Source organism: Hyla sarda, chromosome 1, assembly GCF_029499605.1.
Source record: "Hyla sarda isolate aHylSar1 chromosome 1, aHylSar1.hap1, whole genome shotgun sequence".
Taxonomy (NCBI): domain Eukaryota; kingdom Metazoa; phylum Chordata; class Amphibia; order Anura; family Hylidae; genus Hyla; species Hyla sarda.
The window spans coordinates 541,706,073-541,730,336 of NC_079189.1; the positions used below are offsets into that span (position 1 = coordinate 541,706,073).

General features: G+C 41.6%; 1 protein-coding gene across 2 annotated transcripts in view; it reads right to left on the bottom strand.

Annotated features, from left to right (window-relative positions):
* Positions 1-3,635: 3,635 nt before the first annotated feature.
* Positions 3,636-24,264, bottom strand: part of CWC27 (CWC27 spliceosome associated cyclophilin) — a 183,479-nt gene continuing 162,850 nt past the window's right edge. Inside the window, exon 15 of one of the 2 annotated variants that reach the window (XM_056541301.1) lies at positions 3,636-5,092. In XM_056541301.1, coding sequence (XP_056397276.1) covers positions 4,930-5,092 — 163 coding nt within the window. In that variant the 3' untranslated portion in view covers positions 3,636-4,929. The remainder of the gene's footprint in view (positions 5,093-24,264) is intronic. The other variant, XR_008848056.1, reaches the window with a different exon arrangement.

A 24,264-nucleotide genomic window follows, 5' to 3' on the forward strand; every position in this document is an offset into this window, starting at 1 on the left:
TAACCAATATGTCAGTGGTCTCTAAATGGCAGACCACCAAATGTTGCAAAAAACTACAACTCCCAGCAACATTGTGACATATCAAATCCCTCTATATCTAAGAGATCAGGAGAGCAGTGATATAGTAGGTGAGGCACAAAATTGTACACAATATTCCATGTGTGGTCTTGCCTAGTGATTTCTAAAGTGAGAGAACTACATTTTGTGTCATGTACATCTATGCCCCTTTTGATACATCCCATGATCTTATATGCCTTGGCAGCAGCTGCCCGACACTGGTCACTACAGTTAAATTTACTGTCATCTAAAACTCCTTTTCCATGTTAGTTCCACCCAGTGCTTTCCCATTTAGTAAGTAATATTGGTGTGGATTTTACCTTCCCATGTGTATAACCTTACATATATTATAGTTAAACTTCATTTGCCAATCCTTTAGATATTTAATTTATTCCATCTCTCACATAATGTTCTTCTCTGTGATCCAAATGCCTTACAAGGCAGCAAAAGGATGACTTATAACCCCCCATCATTTTAGGTGCTGTGCAAGTGTACAGGAAACAGGGCCAAGCTGCTAAAGTGTTGCAGCTTTGCTTGTCTCCTGGTTCCTCTTCCCTCTACTGCATGACTGACATGTAGGGTTCAATGCTGCAAGCCTAGCCATGCACATACATTACTGTGGCACTCTAGCAGCTTGGCCCCACTTCAGGTCCCGGCAGTTTAACCCTTACAGCCGCAGTAGGAAGCGACCGCGAGCTGTAAGGAGTTTTGACAGAGGGTAGGGGCTCCTTCTGTCTTTCTCCTGTAGCACCCCACAACAATCACGGGGTGCTGCTGGTTACCTGGGCAGCCGGGGGTCTTTACAAGGACCCCCAGGTCTGCCCCGGTTATTCCCTGTCAGGAGGCACTAGCAGGCAGCATATATCTGCAATGCTTTGGAATACTAAGTATTCCAAAGCATAAAAAAAAAAGTTAAATTTTTTTTTTAAAGTGTAAAAACAATAAGTATAAAAAAAGTAAAAAAAAAGTGTAAAAAAATGAAATAAAAATACATCTATTAAATAAATATAATGAAAAATAAAAATGTATAATGTGTAGGATCACACGGCGCACATCCGCAGCATATTACGTGCTGCGGATGCCCGCCAACAGTCACGAGAATGAGCTCCCTGCTGCGGCTGGGTAGCTTTGTGTGTCCACTCATAGTGGCGGATTTTCCGCCGGCAGCCATGAGCAGACACACTGAGCTACCCAACTGCAGCAGTGATCTCGCCCTTGTGACTGCTGGGGGGCATCCGCCGTGTGAAATATGCTGTGGATGCGCTCTATGTGACCCTACACTGCGTCCCGTTCATACTGCGTTTCCGCAGTGTCAGAGGTATCCGTCAGCATCACATCAAAAAGTGATGCTGACATATACTATAGCAGCTCCATTTATTTCTGAATGAGACTACTACAGTATACATTGGCATCCCTTTTTTGACATAACAACGGACACCTACACTGCAGAAATGCAGTATGAATGGGGCCTATTCATATAATGATGCCCTGAAAGCCAAAGGGGGCTCCTCTCCTTCTTGGTCCTACCAGGCGGTCAGGCAACCAGATTTGGCCTAAGTAGGGGTACTGCTCAGCCCGGGACGTACACAGTGATAAAATATGGGCACATTTCCTCCATTTCAAAAGCAACTTACCAAAATGATCAAATAAAGAATTTGTGGGGAAAAAAAGCTAATTGCTATTTTTTCCACTGACTTTGAAATAATTCTAGCCACACAATAAGGGCTCAACGTGCTCACTTTTGCCCTAGGTGAATACTTTAGGGGGTCACTTCTGGGGGTGCGGTATTGTTCTGACAGCTACAATGCTTTGCAAGATTAAGTGCGGCCTATAATTTGTATAATGATATCCTGAAAGCCAAATGGGGCTCTTCTCCTTTTGGGTCCCACCATGTGGTCATGCAACCAAATATGGTCTAGGCGGGGGTATTACCGAACACGGGACTAACAGCGTAATAAAATATGGGACGCATTTTCTACTTTTCAGATGCAATGTACAAAAAATATGTCCCACAAATGATGCATTTGTGGAAAAAAAAGAAAATTTACATTTTTCCACTGACTTTGTATCCATTCCAGCCACACAAAAAGGACTCAAAGTACTCACTTTAGGTCTAGATGAATACTTTAGGGGGTGTAGTTTCCAAAAGGTGGTCACTTGTGGGGGTTCTGTATGGTTCTGGCAGCTAAAACCCTTTGCAGGCATGAAGTGCGGCCTATAATCCATCCGGCCTAAAATGATGCCCTGAAAGCCAAATGGCGCTCCTCTCCTTCTGGGTCCTACCACGCGACCAAGGAACCAAATATGGCCTAAACAGGGGGTATTTCCAAACACGGGCCGACCAGCTTAATAAAATATAGGGTGCATTTCTTGCAATATCAGAAGCAACGTACAAAAAATATGTCCCACAATTGATGCATTTGGGAAAAAATGCTAATTTTGAATTTGTAACACTGACTTTGTAATAATTCCTGCCAAAAAACTATGGTGTTAAAATACTCACTGTAGCCCCCTAGCGAATACCTTGAGGGGTCTAGTTTTTAAAATGGGGTAATTTGCGGGTGTGTTCCTATGGTCTACCACCTTCAAATTTCTGCAAACCTTGCATAGCACATAAAAAAAGATGTACTTTTCAAATTTTCAAGTTACATTTTTAGGCTTCTAACTAATTTAAAATGTTAATTAAAAACAAAAAAAATGCTGTCAAAATAAAGTAGGCATGTGAAAGTATAAGTTTCATAAACTATTTGGCCAGTTAGTATAAATATATGCAACCTATTAGAGTTAACATAGCAAAAAATCTAAATTTTTTTTTAATTTCATGATTTTTTGCATTGTAAAAAAAACTACAAATGATATCGGCTTACTTTTACTATGTACATGAAGGACAACTTGTGACAAAAAAACAATGTCAGAATTATCGTGATTGGCAAAACGTTACCAGAGTTATTCTCTAATAAAGTCAGACAACCCCGATTTGAAAAAAACAGGCCTGGTTTTTCAGGGGCGTACAGGTTTATTTGTATTGGTCCTTAAGGGGTTAAAATAGCTCAAGAACACATTTTTCCCCATCTCATACACAGACTTTGGACCGAAGCCCAAACACAAGAAGTGCAGCCTGGAGTGCTGAGGGCGGGTGTGTCCAGCCTCATCCAATCATAGCTCCTCTCACATTTAACTACCATATGCTGTTGGTTGGACACACACCCCTCAGCACTCCAGGCTGCACTTCCTGTGATTGGGCTTCAGTCCAATGTCTGTGTATGAGATGGGGGGAAAATGTGCTCGAGCTTTTTTAAAGCACAAATAAAACATAGAAAACTTCATTTTTTTAAACAAAATACATTAGAAATATTTTTTATTCACCATAAGGAGTGCAATAGCAAAAATTTGTTTTAATGAGAGTGGCCATTTAACTAATCCGTTCACCACCTTGGGCAGCAGTGGTATGTTCACCTGTACTATCATTTACAAAAGGGTATCTGCAACTAATTTTTAACAATGAGATGACAGATGCCCTTTAATCTTTAACCTCTCTATGCCAGTTTCAGGTTTGGCTGTCACAAAAAAATGCCAAGGAGGTAAGCAGATCTTGTTTAATATTGAGACAATAACTAGTAGAAAATACATACTTTATTAGCTGGATCAGAAAATTAACTTTAGATCAAAACTATTTGCAGCAAGTTATACAATATACAATGTAAGCAAACTGTATACATTGGCAATAATGCTGCAATCCATGAACTCCGACATGTAAGAATGTGCATATTATATAGTTTTTAACGACAAAGTAAAAATGATGATTCTTTTATATCCTTTCACTAAGGAGGATTCCCGTAACTGTAATGCAGCTAGTACAAAGACGAGGACTTCCATCTAAGGAATAATATGCTGCCATGATGTGATGCAGCTGTTCTCCCATTTGTCTCATGAAACATATTGGGGTCAATACAGATAATGGTGATAAAATTGGTGTTACCTGAGGCAAGAATGTACCTCAGGGAGACAATAGCTTTAATTTGCTTGTAGAAGCACGTTGGATTTATGGGAAATATTTCAAATATCATTTAACAGAAATAAATCTCAATAACAATAAAAAGATCACTCGAAGGTATCTTAAAAAGGTATACCATCTTTTAAACTTTGTTAACTATAAATGAGATAGGTGATGAATGTTAGGTTTAGGGCCCGTCCACATTGCTAAATTTCCGCCAGAAAAATGTGGCCATGGAATTCAGCATGCAGCAGAGTCCTATTGTCTTCAATAGTATTCGGCTGCACCATTTACACTACATCATTTTTCTGCAGCAGAAAACTCAAACTCAATTTAGGGTTTCAGACCCACCAAATGAATGAACATTTTCTTTCTTTTGGGAAGGTTTTGGTGGCCCCCGCTGCAGAAAGACTCTCTGTCCAGAAAATCTGCAGTGTGGAATGGCCTCTAAGGGTAAGGCACCCCACCTCCCCATTGATTGCTAGAGTGCAGGAAGCCAGTCTCTTGTAGGGAGGATCGAGGACTGGGGTCCTATAGTCTAACAACTGGCGGGGTCTCAGCATATTGCCATAAGTCACTCATCTGCTTGCCCTTTTTCTGGAAAATTTTTCATAGCTGGTCCAAAGGAAAGGTGAAGCAGGTGCCCATAGCTCATCAAATGTACCCCTTCACTACTACGATGCTTTCTGGAAAATGACAGTAGAAACCTTATACATTTCTATGGGTAACTACTTAGTTTTGATAAATCTGTTTCCTCGATATGTTTTCAATAAATCAACGCTTTATGGTATGCATACAGAAAAACATGTATATATCAATCTGGTAAAATATGGACATAGAAGCTACACACGCCTCTACATTGGACAGAGAGGGGACATTTATCTTCTCTCTTTCTTCTGTTTCATTAGTTTCTTACTTTCCTCTCGTCTCCTCTTATTGACCGGGTTCCGAGGATCGTAGATCTCGAACGTGTCTTCGTCTTGCATGTTGGCATCTTTCACCTTCTGACTTTTCTCATCAAACTGAAGCATGTGGGACAGCCTGAGATATTATAATAACACATTAGACAGAGACATTACAGTGTAGACATAACAAAAAGAAAAAAGTTTCCTCTTGTAGAAGAAGAACTATTACTCGACTTAAAAATTCACCCTAATACCAGGAGAATCAGAGACCTCAATAATTCTTGATCTTATATTATCTCTAAACATGATTTGGCTGGGAGTCAAGACTAACACCACATTCTACTCCGTTTGTACAGTGATGTATTTTATTTTAAACCACAACATTCTAAAGCAACTTAACTTTATATCTGAAATTAATCTACATTAAAAGTTGAGCAATGTAATAAATGCATTATATTTTATACTTTTCCTCAGTTACTTTAATTTTTTCCCAGAGCTGCATTAACAATTGTGCAAGCTTAAATCTGCCAGCATTTGTTATTGGCTTATTGTCTTCACATAAGTTGTGTTGGTGATCTGTATTATAGATAGCCTTTATATTGAACATATTTACCCTGATTTACTAAGAGTGTTGTGTAGTTTTCTTTGTAGGTTTTAATTCCCTAAAAAAAAAAAATCACGGTATTTACTAGGTTTCCCTACATTTTGCTTTTTTTTTTAATTTTTTTTTTACACATGTTCCCATCTGTCAGGTTTTCCTCAGCTCAAATCCACCACATATGGAAACCTTAGTAAATACGTAGAGTTTTTGGGAAAATGTTGGGGACACACCCCCTTTTCATGTCTGCCACGCCACTTTTCCAGGTTTTCTAAGTAAAATGGAAAGTTGGTTGGGTTTTTTTTCAGTTCTGATGCAAACTTTGGCGCAGAAGAATCTGGCACGCAACCTGACGAAATATGTTGGGTTTACAATAGTAAATCAGGGTCACAGTCTGTTCAGATGGAAGCGTGTTATAAAGAAAGAAGAGCTTGGGGCTAAGATTTTGGTATAACATATATTCTATTATTTACATCCCTGCCTATTTTGGCCAGCAGAAGCATTTCTGTTGTGTGTTGTCTACAGTGTTCCAGACCTCTAGCTTCATTCCTGACCATGCTCCTGTGCCGCCTGCCCTGACCTCTTGCCCTACGAGTTTGCCTCATCCTATCTGTACGACATAATACCTCAGCAGCCTGTGTGAACGAGTCCTATTAGAGGTAGCGACCCTGGTGCCGCCTGCCACAGTAAGTCCATCCCGCTTTGTGGCGGGATCTGGTGAAAACCAGCAGCACCTTAGACTCCACTCCTTGGTTCAGCCCACGCCATCATCCACACAGGTTCAGCGGATTCACTGCTCCACTGCCGTTTTAATAACCTCCTAACATCGGTAGATATTTTGATTTCTTATATGCCAAATAAAAATATAGTAGAGTTTAGGGATGTCCCGATACCGACAATCTTCGCAGTCCAAGAGTAAACAAGCCCAGACAGTTAAATTATACTTAACCATGCAATTGGTCCAGCAGCGCAATGTAAAATATTTCAGGGCAATTTCTGAGAGAGTACCACGATTACCACCAGAAGTTGCATGCAAGTTTATGGTACTTCCAGTACATTTTCTGTGGAGATTGCTCAGGAGTTTTTGGCATCCTGCTGCCGGACCAATGTCATGGTAAAGTATGATTTAACTATCTGCCAGGCTGGTGCAGAGAATAGTTGGTGTGGGGGCAGGGAAAGGGGATAGGTTGAGCAAGGGAAAGAAGCTAGTCTATACACTAAAAATTCAAATAGTAGGAGAGGTGGATATAGACTATTTTTTTTTTTTGCAGCCTGTGAGAAACTTTTCAGAAGCAGACAGACGAGAAGCAACTATCTATAAACCTTATGTATGGAAAGGTTTACTTCCCTACTCTATTACAGGAACAGTTTCTCATAGTTTCTAAAATGACAAACAGCAGAATCTTGAATGCAGCTCTGGACCAAAAACCCTGCTGTACCTCACGATCAGTAACAGATAAGTAATGGGACATATATAGAAATGTATACATTTGTGTTCAAATGTGTTTAATTATGCCATTCTCCTTTAAAATTTTTACAAAAAATAAAATTAAAATAAAAGAGAATACTAAAAACTGACTGTTTGATATTTGTATCATGTCACTTTAAAACAGCTTAGAAAAACATCATAACATATTTTATTTAGATACAACATAATAATAATCCATTGTAACAATTACAGGTATACTGTAGTGACGTTTAGTTATCAGCTTTCTTTTATTACCAGGATTTTGCAATTTATATAAGAAGCCTAATAATAAAAGGGACATTAAAGTCTATATCCTAGATATATGTGTAAGACCTAACACTGGCACATACATAAACTTCTGAGATTTTAGAAACATTCATTTTGTCAAATCCAAGCTGTGCACTTAGAATTAGTTGTCTGTATCAAGGTCATTGTATGTCTTCTGCCATCAAGAATATATTACATGTATCATAAACAAGGTATATACTAGGGATCGACCGATATCGTTTTTTTAGGGCCGATACCGATAATCGGTGCAGGTTAGGGTCGATAGCCGATAACTTATATCGATATTCCGGTATAAGTTATCGGCTATTTAACCCCCTGCGACAACGCTGCAGATCATTGATTTAAAGCGGGCGCATTAAATCAATGATCTGCAGTGGCTTTTGCGGGGCCATAGGCCGCCGCCGCCGCCACCCGCTTCTCTCCCCCTACCTGTCAGGGTGGTCCGGGCCATCCATCCATCGTTCCTGTAGTGTCCGGGGGCGTTCCGGGTGAAGAGTGAACCAGTCCGGGCTGTCCTTCTCCGGCGGTCATCTTCTCCACTCCGGGCAGGCTCCGGCCTAGTACGCTGCATAGACGCCGCTGCGCAGTGACGCCCGTGCGCAGCGACACACCTGACGTCACGGCGTAGCGGCGTCTATGCAGCGTACTAGGCCGGAGCCTGCCCGGAGTGGAGAAGAAGACCGTGGGAGAAGAAGGACAGCCCGGACCGGACCACCCTCCACCCGGAACGCCCCCGGACACTACAGGAACGATGGATGGATGGCCCGGACCACCCCCATTACGGGTAAGTTAAATTTTTTTATTGACTCGGAGGGTGGGGGAGGGGCCCGACCGGTATAGCGGTATGGGAAAAAATCCATACCGGTATACCGCCTAGCATCACGGTGGGGGGTGCGACGCGGTGCGGTGGGTCGGGGTGCGACGCGGTGCGGTGGGTCGGGGGTGCGGTGCATCGGGTCGAGGGGGTGGCGGTCGCGGTGCGGTGGGGGCGGGGCATTATCGGCAAGATAATTGCAGATACCGATAATGCCCAAAATCGTGATTATCGGCCGATATCGGCCATACCGATAATTGGTCGATCCCTAGTATATACAGCTTGTGCAAATAAAGCACCTGCATTTGTAGGTAAACACCCCCCCCCCCAAAGAAAACACATTTCATAAAAAAGTTTTCCATTCATTAAAAGTAGTATAAAATAATAATAATAATGAATAAATGTGGTATCCCTATAAATGTACTGACCAGCAGAATAAAGTTTAAGAGAATCTGGCAGCTAGTTCACCAGCATTAAACCCAGTATACTAGGTTATAGTGCAGGTGAAGAGTTTTTAAATGAGGGGTTACTCACTGAAATCCGTTGGTTAGATGCTGCCATAGTTTTATTCCTAATGCACTCCAGCGCGCATTGGAGGTGGGGAACGGAATGGCCAAGGTCCCCTGTCTCCTCCATATTCCCGTTACCCTGCTCCTTCATTATTATACTAATATAGGCCATGGGTGAAGGCTCTGCTCTCTGTGCGCTCACCGGTGTCCTTTATTACCATAATAATGAAGGGGCAGGACCGACAGGGGCATACAGATGAAGCAGGGGAGCTCTGCCAGCCAGCTCCCCGCCTCCCATGTGCGCTGGAGCGCATTAGGAATAAAACTACTTAGAAACATAACTCTGCACCTAACAAATGGATTTCAGTGAGTAACCCCTTATTTTACAGCTCTCTACCTGCACTATAACTCAGTATGCTGGGTTTAGTGCGGGTGAACCAGCTGATACCAGATGACATCGATTTTTTTTGTCCTGATAAGAGACAGATACTGACATGCTCTTTTTCTTCTAAGTGTTTCTATTTTCTGATTGCAACTTTTTTCTATTTTATTTTTTTGCACCTTATTATGGGGGCAGCCATTTTGTTTTTTAACAGCATTTAGTGATTTGCTTTACAGACCTGTCCCATTTTCATTGGCATGAATTAGAGACTATACTAAGCATTTTCTGTGAACTTTTATAAAGGTCATTCTACAGGGGGGGGGGAGGCTTAGCTCTGCTGTGAATGGTGGTGGATTCAGTGTTATCTTTTGAGGAGTATCACCTTTCAATCTGCTCCTTGTCTGTGCTGTGACGAAAGGCATTACTGGGAATCGATCTGTACAGAACAGTCTCAGCTTAGTTTTAGGCCTAGTGGCCAGAAGGGAAACAGCAAGATTTCATGAATGTTTTAAAATTAAGATAGTTAAAGGAAAAATTTGAAAAAAAAAATCACCAACAATTTTGAAAAAATATGATTAACATAATAATTGGATTTAAAAAATAGGAAATTTTCTTATGGCACATTCCCTTCGCTTGCTGTGCAAACTTCAGACAAAAAAATCTTCCAATCAGATGGGGAAATAAATAAACAGCTGATCACTCCCATCTCCAAGTAAAAAATAAGAGATACCTCATCATGTGATTTATTACACCATCTTTTACCGCTTCATAAAAAGAGGAAATTGAGGCATAAAAACTAAATGCAATAACAATATTCTGCACAGTACTCCATAAGGCCCAATGTATTTCACAGCAGAAGAAATCCACATTTATACCATACAAGGCAAAGTGTTCTAAATCTGATCACTATGTTACAACTGTAATGTCTACAACCAGTTAAAAATAAGTTTTTGCTTCCTTAATGCCAAGTCATTTTTGTTCATTAAACAATAGGATCTGCCAATTGCACATAGAGAATGACTGTTCGTATTATACAAGCGGCGGATGAGAGCTGTGTGCGGATGCACTGCAGTTACAAGCTCATCATCACTGATACGTGTCCTAATTGGTTTTTGTTTTGGTTAAACAATGGCTGAAAAATTAGATGGATTTCAGCTTGGAGGCTTTCTTTGGCTTAATCGGTACGTCACGTTGCCTGGAATCTTCTACACTAATCCCTACTGCAGTGACACCTACAAATGAGGCAGAGCTGATCAGCTGCAGGCTTCCTCACGGCGGGAACAGCCAAGAACTTGTTCATTACTCTTGCAGATGTTACTTTAGACCCTTGGGAATCAAACAAAAGTCTGAAAACACTAGTTTACTCAAAAATTGTAATTGTAACCAAAAAGAGTCTGGAGTTACATCAGCATTACATGAATATAGAGCATGTATAATACAGAAGATTTCTGTTTCTGGGAACCCACAAGACTGTCACTGAATAATCCACTGTAAACAACAAAAACTACATAACACGAGTACATGAGCGGGCAAACTGCCGGCTTTACCCCCTCTAGTATTCCTGTCTGAGTGCAGGTGCCGGTTTAATTAATATTCCAGCCGGTTACTTTTTTTATCCAAATTTTTTTTAAATATCTGGGCTGCTTGTATTCATTGAGGACTGGGGTTATAAATATTACTAACATAGAAAGGGGCCAATTAGAGGAGAATATGGGGACCTACAAGGAGTTCTACCTTCTAATAATGGGCAACATATGAAATTAGGCAAGAGATGTCCTTGGTATAGTGGATGATAAGCTACAGTTATTATTTTTCTTATTTATTTTATCCCCTTTTCAGTAAATTTGGGAAAAAAGGGGAAATGCTGGCTATTTATTGCATTTGCATAGCCTCTGTTCACATTTGCATTATTTCTGAATGACTCAAAGAATATGCTGTAACAGACAAAGGGTAACCTGGCAGGGTTTATCCAGATGTCTGGGAGAAAATTCCAACTTTTTGGCTTGAACGGTGCACAACTGAGTAGTCACATCAGTGGTGATGAAGAAACGGCTTTATTTAATTCTGCACTAAATAAAGCCGTTTCTTCATCACCACTTATGTGATTCCTCGGATGTGCACCGTTCAAGCAAACAAGTCGGAATTTTCTCCCAGACATCTGGATAACCCTGCCAGGTTACCCCTTGTCTGTTACAGAACATCTGCAACCCCACCGCTTGCATAGAGGGACCGACGGCTGGCTGCCTCCAGACTGCATACTCAAAGCACAAATCAGTATTGTATCTGCCCGCACAACACCAAAAGGGGAGCATATTACAGTTCATTCCATGTTTTTTGCCTACACCCCCGGATTAACTGCACTACTGTAGCGCGGTCTCTGCCTCTTTTTCTCTCCCTCTATTCATGACTCAAAGAATAGTCAGTCAGTCAGAATACCTCCAAAGTCAACAAAGCTCCAAATCATTCCTGTGGAGACTGGTGTAATAACAGGCAGTCTTTAAAACATACATCCAGTGTTGGCTTGGTGGCTCAGATTTTCGTGTAGCCTGTGCCAGAGACTTGTGTAATACTACAGGCGTCCAATCTATGGATTTTGTGAAAGACTCATGCAAGATTCTGTGTAATCCATAGATTAAATGCCCACTGCGCAAGACTTGCGTTCAGACTGCTCAAGCAGCGGCACAAAATTTTAAAGGGAATCTATCAGATCTATATAATACTCAGAGCTGCATGCAAGGGAAAATCTCTCTCTCTCTCTCTCTCTCTATATATATATATATATATATATATATATAAAACTCAATGTGTGTATGTATGTGTGTATGTATGTGTGTATGTTCCAGCATCACTTCCAAACAATTAAAGATATTAACATGAAACTTGGTACACATGTTTCTTATATGTCAACAACAAACATAATATAGGTAACTTAACCCTTACTCACCCCCATTTGCCAGGGTCGGGGTTTTTGTTTAACCCCTTAAGGACCCAGCCATTTTACACCTTAGGACCTGGCCATTTTTTGCATATCTGACCACTGTCACTTTAAACATTAATAACTCTGGAATGCTTTTAGTTGTCATTCTGATTCAGAGATTCTTTTTTCGTGACATATTCTATTTTAACATAGTGGTAACATTTTGTGGTAACTTGCATCCTCACTTAGTGAAAAATCCCAAAATGTAATGAAAAATTTGAAAATTTAGCATTTTTCTAACTTTGAAGCTCTCTGCTTGTAAGGAAAATGGATATTCCAAATAATTTTTTTTTATTCACATACACAATATGTCCACTTTATGTTTGCATCATAAAATTGACGTGTTTTTACTTTTGGAAGACATCAGAGGGCTTCAAAGTTCAGCAGCAATTTTCCAATTTTTCACAAAATTTCCAAACTCACAATTTTTCAGGGACCAGTTTAAGTTTGAAGTGGATTTGAAGGGTCTTCATCTTAGAAATACCCCACAAATGACCCCATTATAAAAACTGCACCCCCCCAAAGTATTCAAAATGACATTCAGTCAGCGTTTTAACCCTTTAGGTGTTTCACAGGAATAGCAGCAAAGTGAAGGAGAAAATTCACAATCTTCATTTTTTACACTTGCATGTTCTTGTAGACCCAATTTTTGAATTTTTACAAGGGGTAAAAGGAGAAAATGTATACTTATATTTGGAGCCCAATTTCTCTCGAGTAAGCACATATCTCATATATCTATGTAAAGTGTTCGGCGGGCGCAGTAGAGGGCTCAGAAGCGACAAGGGGATTTTGGAAAGTACGTTTTTCTGAAATGGTTTTTGGGAGGCATGTTGCATTTAGGAAGCCCCTATGGTGCCAGAACAGCAAAAAACACATGGCATACCATTTTGGAAACTAGACCCCTTGAGGAACATAACAAGGAATAAAGTGAGCCTTAATACGCCACAGGGGTTTCTCGACTTTTGCATATGTAAAAAAAAAAAAATAAATAGAAAAAACTTTACTAAAATGTGTGTTTCCCCCCAAATTTCACATTTTTGCAAGGGTTAATAGCAGAAAATACCCCCCAAAATTTGTAACCCCATCTCTTCTGAGTATGGAGGTACCCCATAAGTTGACCTGAAGTGCACTACGGGCAAACTACAATGCTCAGAAAAGAAGGAGTCATATTTGGCTTTTTGAGAGCAAATTTTGCTCGGGGGGGGCATGTCGCATTTAGGAAGCCCCTATGGTGCCAGGACAGCAAAATAACCCCCACATGGCATACCATTTTGGAAACTAGACCCCTTGAAGAACGTAACAAGGGGTACAGTGAGCATTTACCCCCCACTGGTGTCTGTCAGAACTTTGGAACAGTGGGCTGTACAAAATTTTTAATTTGCACAGCCCATTGTTCCAAAGATCTGTCAGACACCAGTGGGGGGTAAATTCTCACTGCACCCCTCATTACATTCCGTGAGGGGTGTAGTTTCCGAAATGGGGTCACATGTGGGTTTTTTTTTTTTTGTGTTTGTCAAAACCGCTGTAACAATCAGCCACCCCTGTGCAAATCACCTCATATGTACATGGTGCACTCTCCCTTCTGGGCCTTGTTGTGCGCCCCCAGAGCACTTTACACCAACATATGGGGTATCTCTGCAGTCGGGAGAAATTGCATTACAAATTTTGGGGGGCTTTTTCCCTTTTACCTCTTGTCAAAATGAAAAGTATATATAGGGCAACACCAGCATGTTAGTGTAAAAAATTTATTTTTTTACACTAACATGCTGGTGTAGACCCCTAATTCACCTTTTCATAAGGGGTGAAAGGAGAAAAAGCCCCCCAAAATTTGTTAGGCAATTTCTCCCGAGTACGGCGATACCCCATATGTGGCCCTAAACTGTTGCCTTGAAATACGACAGGGCTCCGAAGTGAGAGAGCGCCATGTGCATTTGAGGCCTGAATTAGGGATTGCATAGGGGTGGACATAGGGGTATTCTACGCCAGTGATTCCCAAACAGGGTGCCTCCAACTGTTGCAAAACTCCCAGCATGCTTGGACAGTCAACGGCTGTCCGGCAATACTGGGATAAATTGTTTTCCAACAGCTGGAGGCTCCATTTTGGAAACAGTGCTCCCAGCATGCTTGGAGTTGTAGTTTTGCAACATCTGGAGGACTACAGTTTGCAGACCACTAATACAGTGGTTCACAATCTGTGCCCTTCCAGATGTTGCAAAACTACAACTCCCAGTATGCCAAAACTGTCCAGGCATGCTGGGAGTTGTAGTTCTGCAACATCTGAAGGGCCAGATGTTACAGAACTCCAGCATGCCTGGACAGTAATGGCATGCTGAGGATGTGTACTTTTGCAACATCTGGAAGGGGACAGTGGTCTCCAAACTGTGGACCTCCAGAGGTTGCAAAACTGAAACTCCCAGCATGCCCAGACGCCAAGGGCTGTCTGGGCATGCTGGGAGTTGTAGTATACAGGGTCCCATTACAGCAATGCATGTCGCTTTACGGCGACGTGCATTGCTGTAAAGGGCCCGACTGCGGACGAAGATGAACTCGCCTGTCGCCACCGCCGCCGTCTCCGCGATCCGGGTCTTGAGGGACGAGGTAAGTACCGGGGCCGGGCCCCAGCACTCCCCTGTCCCGTCCTCCGGTCTTCCTCCCGTTCTCTCCGGACCAGGGGCCGGGCAGGGCGGGAGGAAGTAACCCCCCCCTTGCGATTGGTCGGTTAGCTAACCGAGGAATCGCAGGGGATAGGAGGAGGTGGCAGGCTTGCCACCTCGCTCCTATACTTCAGCATGGTCCTGCAACCGGGATCATGCAAAATTACCGGGCGGTCGGGTCCCAGAGACCCGATCAGCCCGGTATCGCTGCAGATCGCAAGGGCGATTTCCCTTGTGATTTGCGACGATCGCCGACATGGGGGGCAGACATGGCCCCCCTCGGCGTTTACCCTGGATGCCTGCTGAAGCATTTCAGCAGGCATCCGCTTCCGATCTCTGCCCGGCGCGCGACAGGGACTGAAAAACGGCAGGACGTACGGGGACGTCCTGGGTCTTTAAGAGGTTAAAGTCTCATGAAAAATCAATGGGAAATGTATGTTCCCACATAACTTCCGTACAACTGGAGATATTTCAATACCCCTTACACATATTACTCATATGTGAAATAAAAATATATGATAGTTAAATTAACCCTTATCTACACCCTTATTAAAAGATGGGTTTTTGTTTCAAGTCCCATGCAAGTATATGGGACTTCCAGTACCTTACTCCATAAGCTCCGCTCTGCATCTCCTGGTGAATGTGTCAGTCCGGCTTGCAAGCCACACAGCATCTCACAAAGACACGCCCACAGTGTAAGCCCCACCCCTTTATTATCTACTCTTTTTGTGCATCGGTCTGGCTTGCAAAATCATGCACAATCCCACAAAGCCAAGTCCCCTTCTATTTTCAGCTTACAATATATTCATCACAAATCAGTCCCACCTGAGGACGGGATATGAGGATGGGACATAAGGACAGGATATGAGGATAGGACATAAGCGCGGGATATGAGGTTGGGATATGAGGACGGGATGAGGTCGAGATATGAAGACGAGATGTGAGGTCAGGATATGATGACTGGATATGAGGTCAAGATAGGAGGAGGAGATAGGACGACAGGATAGGAGGATGGGATATGAGGTCGGGATATGGGGACGGGATATGAGGCAGAGATAGGAGGTTGGGATATGGGGACAGGATATGACAACAATATATGAGGATGGGATATGAAGTCAAAAGCTTCCTCCTTTATTGATTTTCCTCCCCAACAAGGATTAGGAAGGAAAAACTGGGCAACGCTGGGTAATCAGCTAGTATTGGATAAAACAAAGGATACATGTCACTTCGGCAGTTTCAGGTGAATATGGTAGCATAGCCTCAATGTTACAATTAATTGGGACTGAATGTTTAATCCAAACACAATAAGGGTCCATGCACACTGAGAAAACTCAGCAAGGAATTTATTTTGCGGAATTTCATCAGCAGATCCACGACACCCAAAATTAGTCCTTACTGTGCGCAGAATATTAACATGGCAATAAGAGTTTGAAATCAAAGTCCCACTGACTTATGCACTTTTCTGGGCGGATTCCATCGAAATAATGAACATGTTTATTCAAGATCAGATATTCCACAAAGTGAATAGTACAGTAGAATACCATTAAAAAAAAACAATAGGAGGCTCAGAATTTCCTCTTGAAAATGTGCATGGGTCCTAAAAGGTTAACATTAACCCAAGTCTAATTCTACTGTGTACAGTGGCCCCTAACTTTCAATAGCCTCAGGTTACAGTATTTTGCACACACAGTAGTCTTTTACGGACCATTGTAACCTGAAACCATATTCAACATACAATACTACAGACAGTCCAGATCTGTGAAACATGTCAATGGCTGGAAGAACTGACCAATTAGAATGGGCATTCACTGGAAAAACACCTTTATTACTGAAGTGCATGCACTGACTCGCTGTCTAGTAGCGCCCCCTACAGTACAGGGAGGTATTACATGTTCTGTAATACTCTTTACCTGCCAAGGCAGCTCCACTTTACTTTTTTGGACACTGTGTGTACTGTACATGACCCTGAAGAAGCTCCTGTCCTCTACATAGACAGTGATTTACAGTTTCCTGCAGCTCTTTCTTACTTTTATATGGAAGGACTTTTTTATCTGTATAAGTTATCCACTTATTTTTCTTTAACCTCACTTTTTCCTATTTGTGGATGGCATTTTGGGGTTTCAGAACCAATTACTAGGTTTCAATAGAGTTATGGTCTCGACATACAATGGTTTCAACTTGGTCATCCTGAAACCAATTCATATTGTGACTTAAGGGAAAACTGTATTAGTTTTTACTACTACATATGCTGTCCTGGCACTTTCTCCATTAATTTTACAGAGGTAGCAATTGGCAAAAAATCTCCACGTAGTTCTTCATTAAAATCCCTTCCAATTTTTGCTATCTTGTTTCAGATTTTTAAATTTTTTTTTTATGCAAATTCTAAATTAGGGATGTCCCAATACCACTTTTTTTTTTTTAAGACTGAGTACGAGTACTGACACTTTTTTTTTCAAGTACTCACCGATTCCAATTACTGATACTTTATTATATGTCATGTGAAAGGGTTTTGTTGGGGGGGGGGGGGGGGGGGGGGAGGAAAGGGGTGTTTTTTTTATTAGAAAAAGGTTTGTTTTTTTTAAATAATAATAAAAAAAATCTTATTTTATTTAAGGGGGGGGGGGGGTGATACAAACTTTTATTAGGGAAGGGGTTAATTCACATTTATTATTTATTTACACATTTTTTTCTCACTAATTTTTAGTCCCCATAGGGCACTATTACATGTAATCTGTAGATTGCATACACTGCAATGCCATAGCATAGCATTGATCAGTATTACCGGCACTCCTTTACGAGGCTGTGGCAGATTGTACGCCAACTATAAATAAGAATTTGTGAAAATCTACATTCCATTAAAACCGGGAACAGGTCCCCTAGATTCATTACACATATGCAGGAAAAACATAATATGACACTAGACACTTTCTAATTCAGTGGTCTCGAAAGGGTTAACTTACCAAAAGAAGGAGGTGATAGAGAGCATATCCTGCTACGCGTTGAAGCCTTGTGGATTATCCGCTTAGATGCGCAAGGCCCTATGGGTCTTAAAGGGGTTCTCCGGCGCTTAGACATCTTACCCCCTATCCAAAGGATAGGGGATAAGATGCCTGATCACGGGGGTCCCGCCGCTGGGGACCCCTGCGATCTTGCACGCATCACCCCAGTTAAAATCAGTCCCCGGAGCATGTCTGCTCCGGGTCCGATTACCGGTGACCACGTGGCCGGCGGCGTGTGATGTCACGCCTCCGCCCCCGTGTGACGTCACGCTCCGCCCTTCAATGCAAGCCTATGGGAGGGGGCATTTTTGTAAATTCTTTTGTTTAATGCATTAACATGTTTAAAGCGCAACTGTCATGAACTTTTACTGCATTAACCTGCACACAGCATGTGTACTGTGTGCAGGTGGTTTGCATAACAACCTTTCTAGCTAATAGTTCCCGGCTTTTATTACCCTAAAAAAGGCTTTTTATGAAAGCCACGGACAGTCGAGAAGGCCTGGCGTGAGGTCCCCGATGCCCCGCCGCTAGCCACACCCGCCGACTGTAATTCAGCGCTGGGACTCTGTGTGATTGACACACAGGTCCCAGGACATGCGCCGTTCATTTCTTCTAACCTGCGCGCCGCTGAGTCTAATGCTTGCGAGCGCTCTCATGTTTTTTTTTGGAGCACTTGATCACATGGACGCAAATTCCTGATAAAATCACGGGTTGCGATGACGTAAGCATGAGGCCAGAAGAAGTCCAATTTTAAGAAACCTACCGGTTTGTAGCCTGTGAGCTTCCCGCATCATCCTGGGCATCCATGGTGGCCGTACCACGCTGAAGCATACCTTTACGGTGAGCTGCTGGATTTCTTTTTCTTTGCTTATTTGGTGTCCCTGGATCTCCAGGCACCACCTAACATTCAGCTACTATTGAACCGTCTCATTCCATGGACTTCCATTGAAGTGTATACATATTGCTTCAGGTGTGTTAGTCAGGTGCCGCCAGTGTTTGCCTTTCTCCTTTACTTCTGCCTGCCATGGCTAGCAGCAGTATAGGAGCGACGATTGGATGACACGGAGCATTTTAGATGCTGTGATCAACTTTGATTGCAGCATCTAAAAGGTTAATGCCGGACATCACCGCAATGTGATGTTTGGTATTAGCCACAGGTCCTGGCTATTACACGTGCTCAGCTGCTGGGCGTGTTACATAGTTCGGCACCTCTATGATACCTGCCAGCGGCGAGTATCGGATTAGGTATCGGGGACATTTGCACAAGTACAAGTACTCATGCAAATGTGCAGTCTTGGTCCCGCTACCAGTATCGGTACCGGGTCATCCATAGTCTCAATAGGGCTGAAACAAAAAAAATACAGTTTTTCCATAAAATTTAAGCTGCCACTTTTCCCAAGAAAACCTGAAAAAAGTGCCTTAACTTGTTACTATGAGCAACCTCTCTATATTGTACTTTGCACTAATTTTATTGTCTCATTCAAAACATTCCTTTCTCATTCATTTCAAACCGGAAGCTGAATAAACTAACTATTTTCTTAAGAATGGAAATAGGAAGCCTCCTGTTCAAGTTATTATACTAAACAAACTGGTGCAAGGTGGATGTGTTTAACCTGTGCAGCTGAGCACAAAACAAGAGAGGTTTTGATTTATAACACTAAACAGACCCCATAAGACGAATTTATTGTAAATCTAATGTGCAATATTATAATACTTATGGATCTCTGCCCAGAACTCATATATTTAACATTTCCTTTTTGTAACAAAACAAACAAATGAAGCGTTCCAAAGGTTTTCTTAAATTCTTCATCTGTTTGTCTTTCAACATGTTTGACTCACTAAATTTTTTTAAACAAAACAGCTATTGTGATTTTCGGCATAATAAACTCGTGACCTGTGCCCCTTCATAAATCACAGGTTTCACTGGATTGAAAGACAGACAAAATTGTACCAGGTCCAATGAAAACATACACATTGTATATATAAAAAAAAAAAAAAAAAAAAAGGTCACCTGAAAGGATCGAACAGTTTGTAACGCTCTACAGTTTTGGCAAGTTCTAAAAACATTTTAACACAGAATTTTTCTAATAAAAAAATTGCTGAACTGTAGGAATGTGACTGTACCTGATATGTAGTCATCTCGCAAAAAATTGAGGCCAATTATGGAAAAATGTATTAATCTTTATTAGAAAATATATTAAAAAACATACATAAAATCACAGAAAAGATGAGTAGGTGGTCAGAATACACATACTGAAAAACGGGGTGAGTATATCCCAGGTGTATCTAGAGAAACTGCACTGCATGTCCAATAGTTAGTGCAGTTCCATGGTTCAGATCACTATGCATAAATTAGTATAGGGAGACAGTCTTCCAATAAAATGTATAACCCAAATGGAGGCAAAAGGAAAAACACATCGCTAACAGAGAAACACAATTTCTTAAATGGGCACTGTCATATACAAAAACATTTGATATGTTGTAAAGCATGTATAACAATTAGGTTTTGCAATTGCTTTCATCATACTGAAAAAGCCAGTCAAACAACTGCCCCCCCTGCCTGCTTGGACACATACTAGTGCTGCTGTGTCCATGCATTATCACTTATGTGAGCAGACAGCATACTGTGCGAGGGGGCGGAGACCTGCATAGTGAGACCACGTCCCCTCCCTTAAATAAATAAAAATAAATAAAAATAAATAAATAAAGGTGCTAGACAAACAAAAATTAGATCAACATGGTCAGGATTAGGTACTAAGTGATATATTAAAATAAATGTTTTTTTGTTGGATCTGACGGATACGCTTTAAGAAAGGGGGAGACTGAAAGAATGATAGACAATGAATAATGGCAATAACCCAGTCATGCACCTTATCAGGGAATATCTCACCTACCCCGAAAGCGTTTTTAACATGCCGCTTCGTCAGGGGGTGTGTCTCCAGCCAGAGAATGCTCAGTATAAGTATAGATAAACAGCCAATGAGAAAGGCCACAATTGATTAGTTAGGGAGTGCACCTGTGCGCGCTATTGATGTAATAAAGATGCGCATGTAAGTTTAAAGCTATGGCTGCTTAAGTACCTGATGCACCTGCGCCCGAGGATTGCATGGCGTGTCAGTGACGTGCATCCCGTCACATGGTCTCTCCGCATGCGCGCACAGGTGCACTCCCTAACTAATCAATTGTGGCCTTTCTCATTGGCTGTTTGTCTAAACGTGTTCGGGGTAGGTGAGATATCCCCTGATAGGGTGCATGACTGGGTTATTGCCATTATTCATTGTCTATCATTCTATCATTCTCCCCCTTTCTTAAGCAATTGTGTTTGTCTGTTATATCTGCTATATGTATGTATGTTGCTTTTGTCTGCTATTTCTTGTATTATTTTTTGCTATCTGTTGTCTGCTTATATCCTAGGTTTAATCAACAAATCTTTGAGGTCACTTATCAAGTCCCAAAGATATTTCTGATGGCTTGCCTTTGGCCCTATGAATCTCCAACATAAGAAGCAAACTATTACAGTATCTTTGCATGTCAATGTTGTATACAATTTGTTGCTTGCTATCTGTTGCTATGTATTTCAGTTACACAGAATGGAATGAACTGTGCTATCATGTCCCTCCACTCAATTTTTAGCACATATTTAATACCCCTGATGAACAGTAAAATATATCATTTATACGGGGAAACGCGTCTGGTTATGGTAGGGTATTTGCCCTGGAAATAATTAAGGGGATTGTCCTTAGGAAGGGTCTCTGCAATTTGAGCACTGCTATCTCCAGTATAGTATTTAAGTAGTATTTACATTTGTATTAGTTTTTAGAGACTTATTTATTAAAGATTTGTATTTTTAGCTATTATTTGAGTATTTTTTTGGTTGAAGGTAGCTAATTTGGACAAGAGTGTCCTGCTTTGTCAGTGATTGGTGGGTGTGTCTTTGTCTGTCCAATTTTATTGGAAGACTGTCTCCCTATATTAATTTATGCATAGTGATCTGAACCATGGAACTGCACTAACTATTGGACATGTCATGCAGTTTCTCTAGATACACCTGGGATATACTCACCCTGTTTTTCAATATGTGTATTCTGACCACCTACTCATCTTTTCTGTGATTTTATGTATGTTTTTTTAATATATTTTCTAATAAAGATTAATACATTTTTCCATAATTGGCCTCAGTTTTTTGTGAGAGTATTGTATATTGGCCTATGGTGCTGCAACTTGTGCCTTCTAATTTTTGCTAATAGCTGATATGTAGTAACTATTGGGCTTCCAAGAGAGCTACAAGAACGATTAAGTCCCCTCAGTGCGTTTTGGAAAAATAATGTATTTCTATCACAGGCCGATTTACAAAGTTGATATAAGTTTCTGGGCCTATGTGACCACTATGACAAGATTTCCTGCCTTCTGCTCTAAGTGTTATACTAGGTACATTTTAGGCTTATAAATTTTGCTGATAAGGACCACTATGTAATCTGAAAGAAAATGGATGATTTTGTACCAAAAACAGTGCCACACCTGGCAACAGGTTAAATGGGGTATTGCAGCTCAGTTCCATTGACTTCAATGGAGCTAAGCTGTAATACCACACTGATATACCGCAATCAGTGTGGATCCGCTGTGCCACCTACCAGTTTGACTTTGGGCCACACTTGGAAGTGTTCTGCTGTAGGGAACATACCAGGCTCTTTCTGCAAGAGGAGACCAGGAGTAGACCAGGTTAGATTGAGGCTGGCCAGGCAGGGCATCGCACCCCAGTGAAAAGCATTGGGGATACAGGCAGGAGGGGCTAGCTGATGCTGTAATTGGTAGTGCAGCAGTGTTAAGTTGGTATAGATGCAGCCAGGATATAGCAAGTGTAGCAGAGCTAAGTGAGCTAAGGTGCAGTCAAGTGGTAGCAGGCTTAATGAAACAACAGCACAGTCGACAGCCCGGATCATCTCTGAAACTGGAGAATCAGCAAAGTACAGAAGGGTCAGGTAGAGGCAGGGTCAGAATATCAGGTTCAGGTCACCTGTGCTAGTAGATAGATTACACTATTGCTCATGCACCACAGAAAGGGAGGAGTACTCTCATATAGGCAGTGCCTAACAGGGATTGGAGGAGGACAGGAATTAAGGATGCGCACAGGCCCTTAAAGAGATGGCATATGCATGGCCCCTACAAGGTGTTCCAGAAACGGTCTCTGCCTACAAGAGTACAGAGGAATATGCCTAAAGCCTGCAAAGGGGTGGAGGAGCTAAGTGTGCAGCTAAGCTGAGGTAAGCAGTAGGTCACTCTGAATGTCAGTGGCTGCCAACCGTCAGCACTCACACACAACCCATGGATAGATGTGGCAATGTTTTTCTAGTCCAGGACAACACCTCTTTAAAAGAAAGTGTTGTAGGTTCTTGTACTGCTGATTAACAGATAATTCTACCATTGGCCATCATTTAGGAAATAACATTTTATTTAATTATCAGTCCAAATCTTAATAACCTGAAGGAACAGAAATGACAAGGCCTGATAAGTTATGAACAACTAATGACAGATACAGATGTACAGACAATTAGGCCAAAGAGTCTGCATCTGTGGAAAAGGAGATTCGGTGAATTGTTTTGAAAAATATTGGATAAGCTGGGAATGTTTTCTCTGCAGATGGTTGTTATTGCTGAATTCATCATTCATGTAAGGTCATTTAAGGGGTTTCTGAGGGTCTAACAAAAGGGTCATTTGGGGCAACACGCACCAAGAAGAAACACTTTCTTGATCAATAATCCCCCCCCCCCAAAAAAAAAAAAAAAAAAAAAATAAAAATAAAATAAATAAATAAATAAATTAGGCATAGCAGATTAGGAGAGTCTAACAAAACATTATTAGACAGTGAAAGACAGTGCGAGGAATGGTGGCCGGGGGCGGGCTTGCTTTATTTCCTCAAGTAACCTGTCGTATATGGATACCAGGTTTCAGGAAACGCATATCTAATCTAGAGATAGCTTGGTGAGATATGAGGATTCCAGGAAATAGTTAAATCCCTATTGAGACTTAGCTTGGTAGGACCTTGGTAAGTCCTCTTATCAGGACCAGAATTTTATAGGATGAAAGGCAAATTTGGTAGTGGAGCCCCTTCCTGGGCCACTCCAGGTTTTCAAACTGGTTCAGCTCAGCCCAGGTGCTGAAGACAGCTCATCACTGTGCTTTAAAACTAGTTGAGAGTCAGCTTGCACGGGAGGTGATGAGGACTCTATAATGAGAGCTGGAATCCTGAGGTGTGCAGCCACAAAGGGGACTTTGCCTAGTGTGTTAGTTAGAGATGAGCGAACTTACAGCAAATTTGATTCTTCACGAACTTCTCGGCTCGGCAGTTGATTACTTTTCCTGCATAAATTAGTTTAGCTTTCAGGTGCTCCGGTGGGCTGGAAAAGGTGGATACAGTCCTAGGAAAGAGTCTCCTAGGACTGTATCCACCGGAGCACCTGAACTCTGAACTAATTTATGCAGGATAAGTCATCAACTGCCGAGCCGAGAAGTTTGTGACGAATCGAATTTACTGTAAGTTCGCTCACCTCTAGTGTTAGAAGTACACCACCTGTATAGTTAGGAAAGACTGAATGTATAGTTTATTCCCATTTACAAGAGT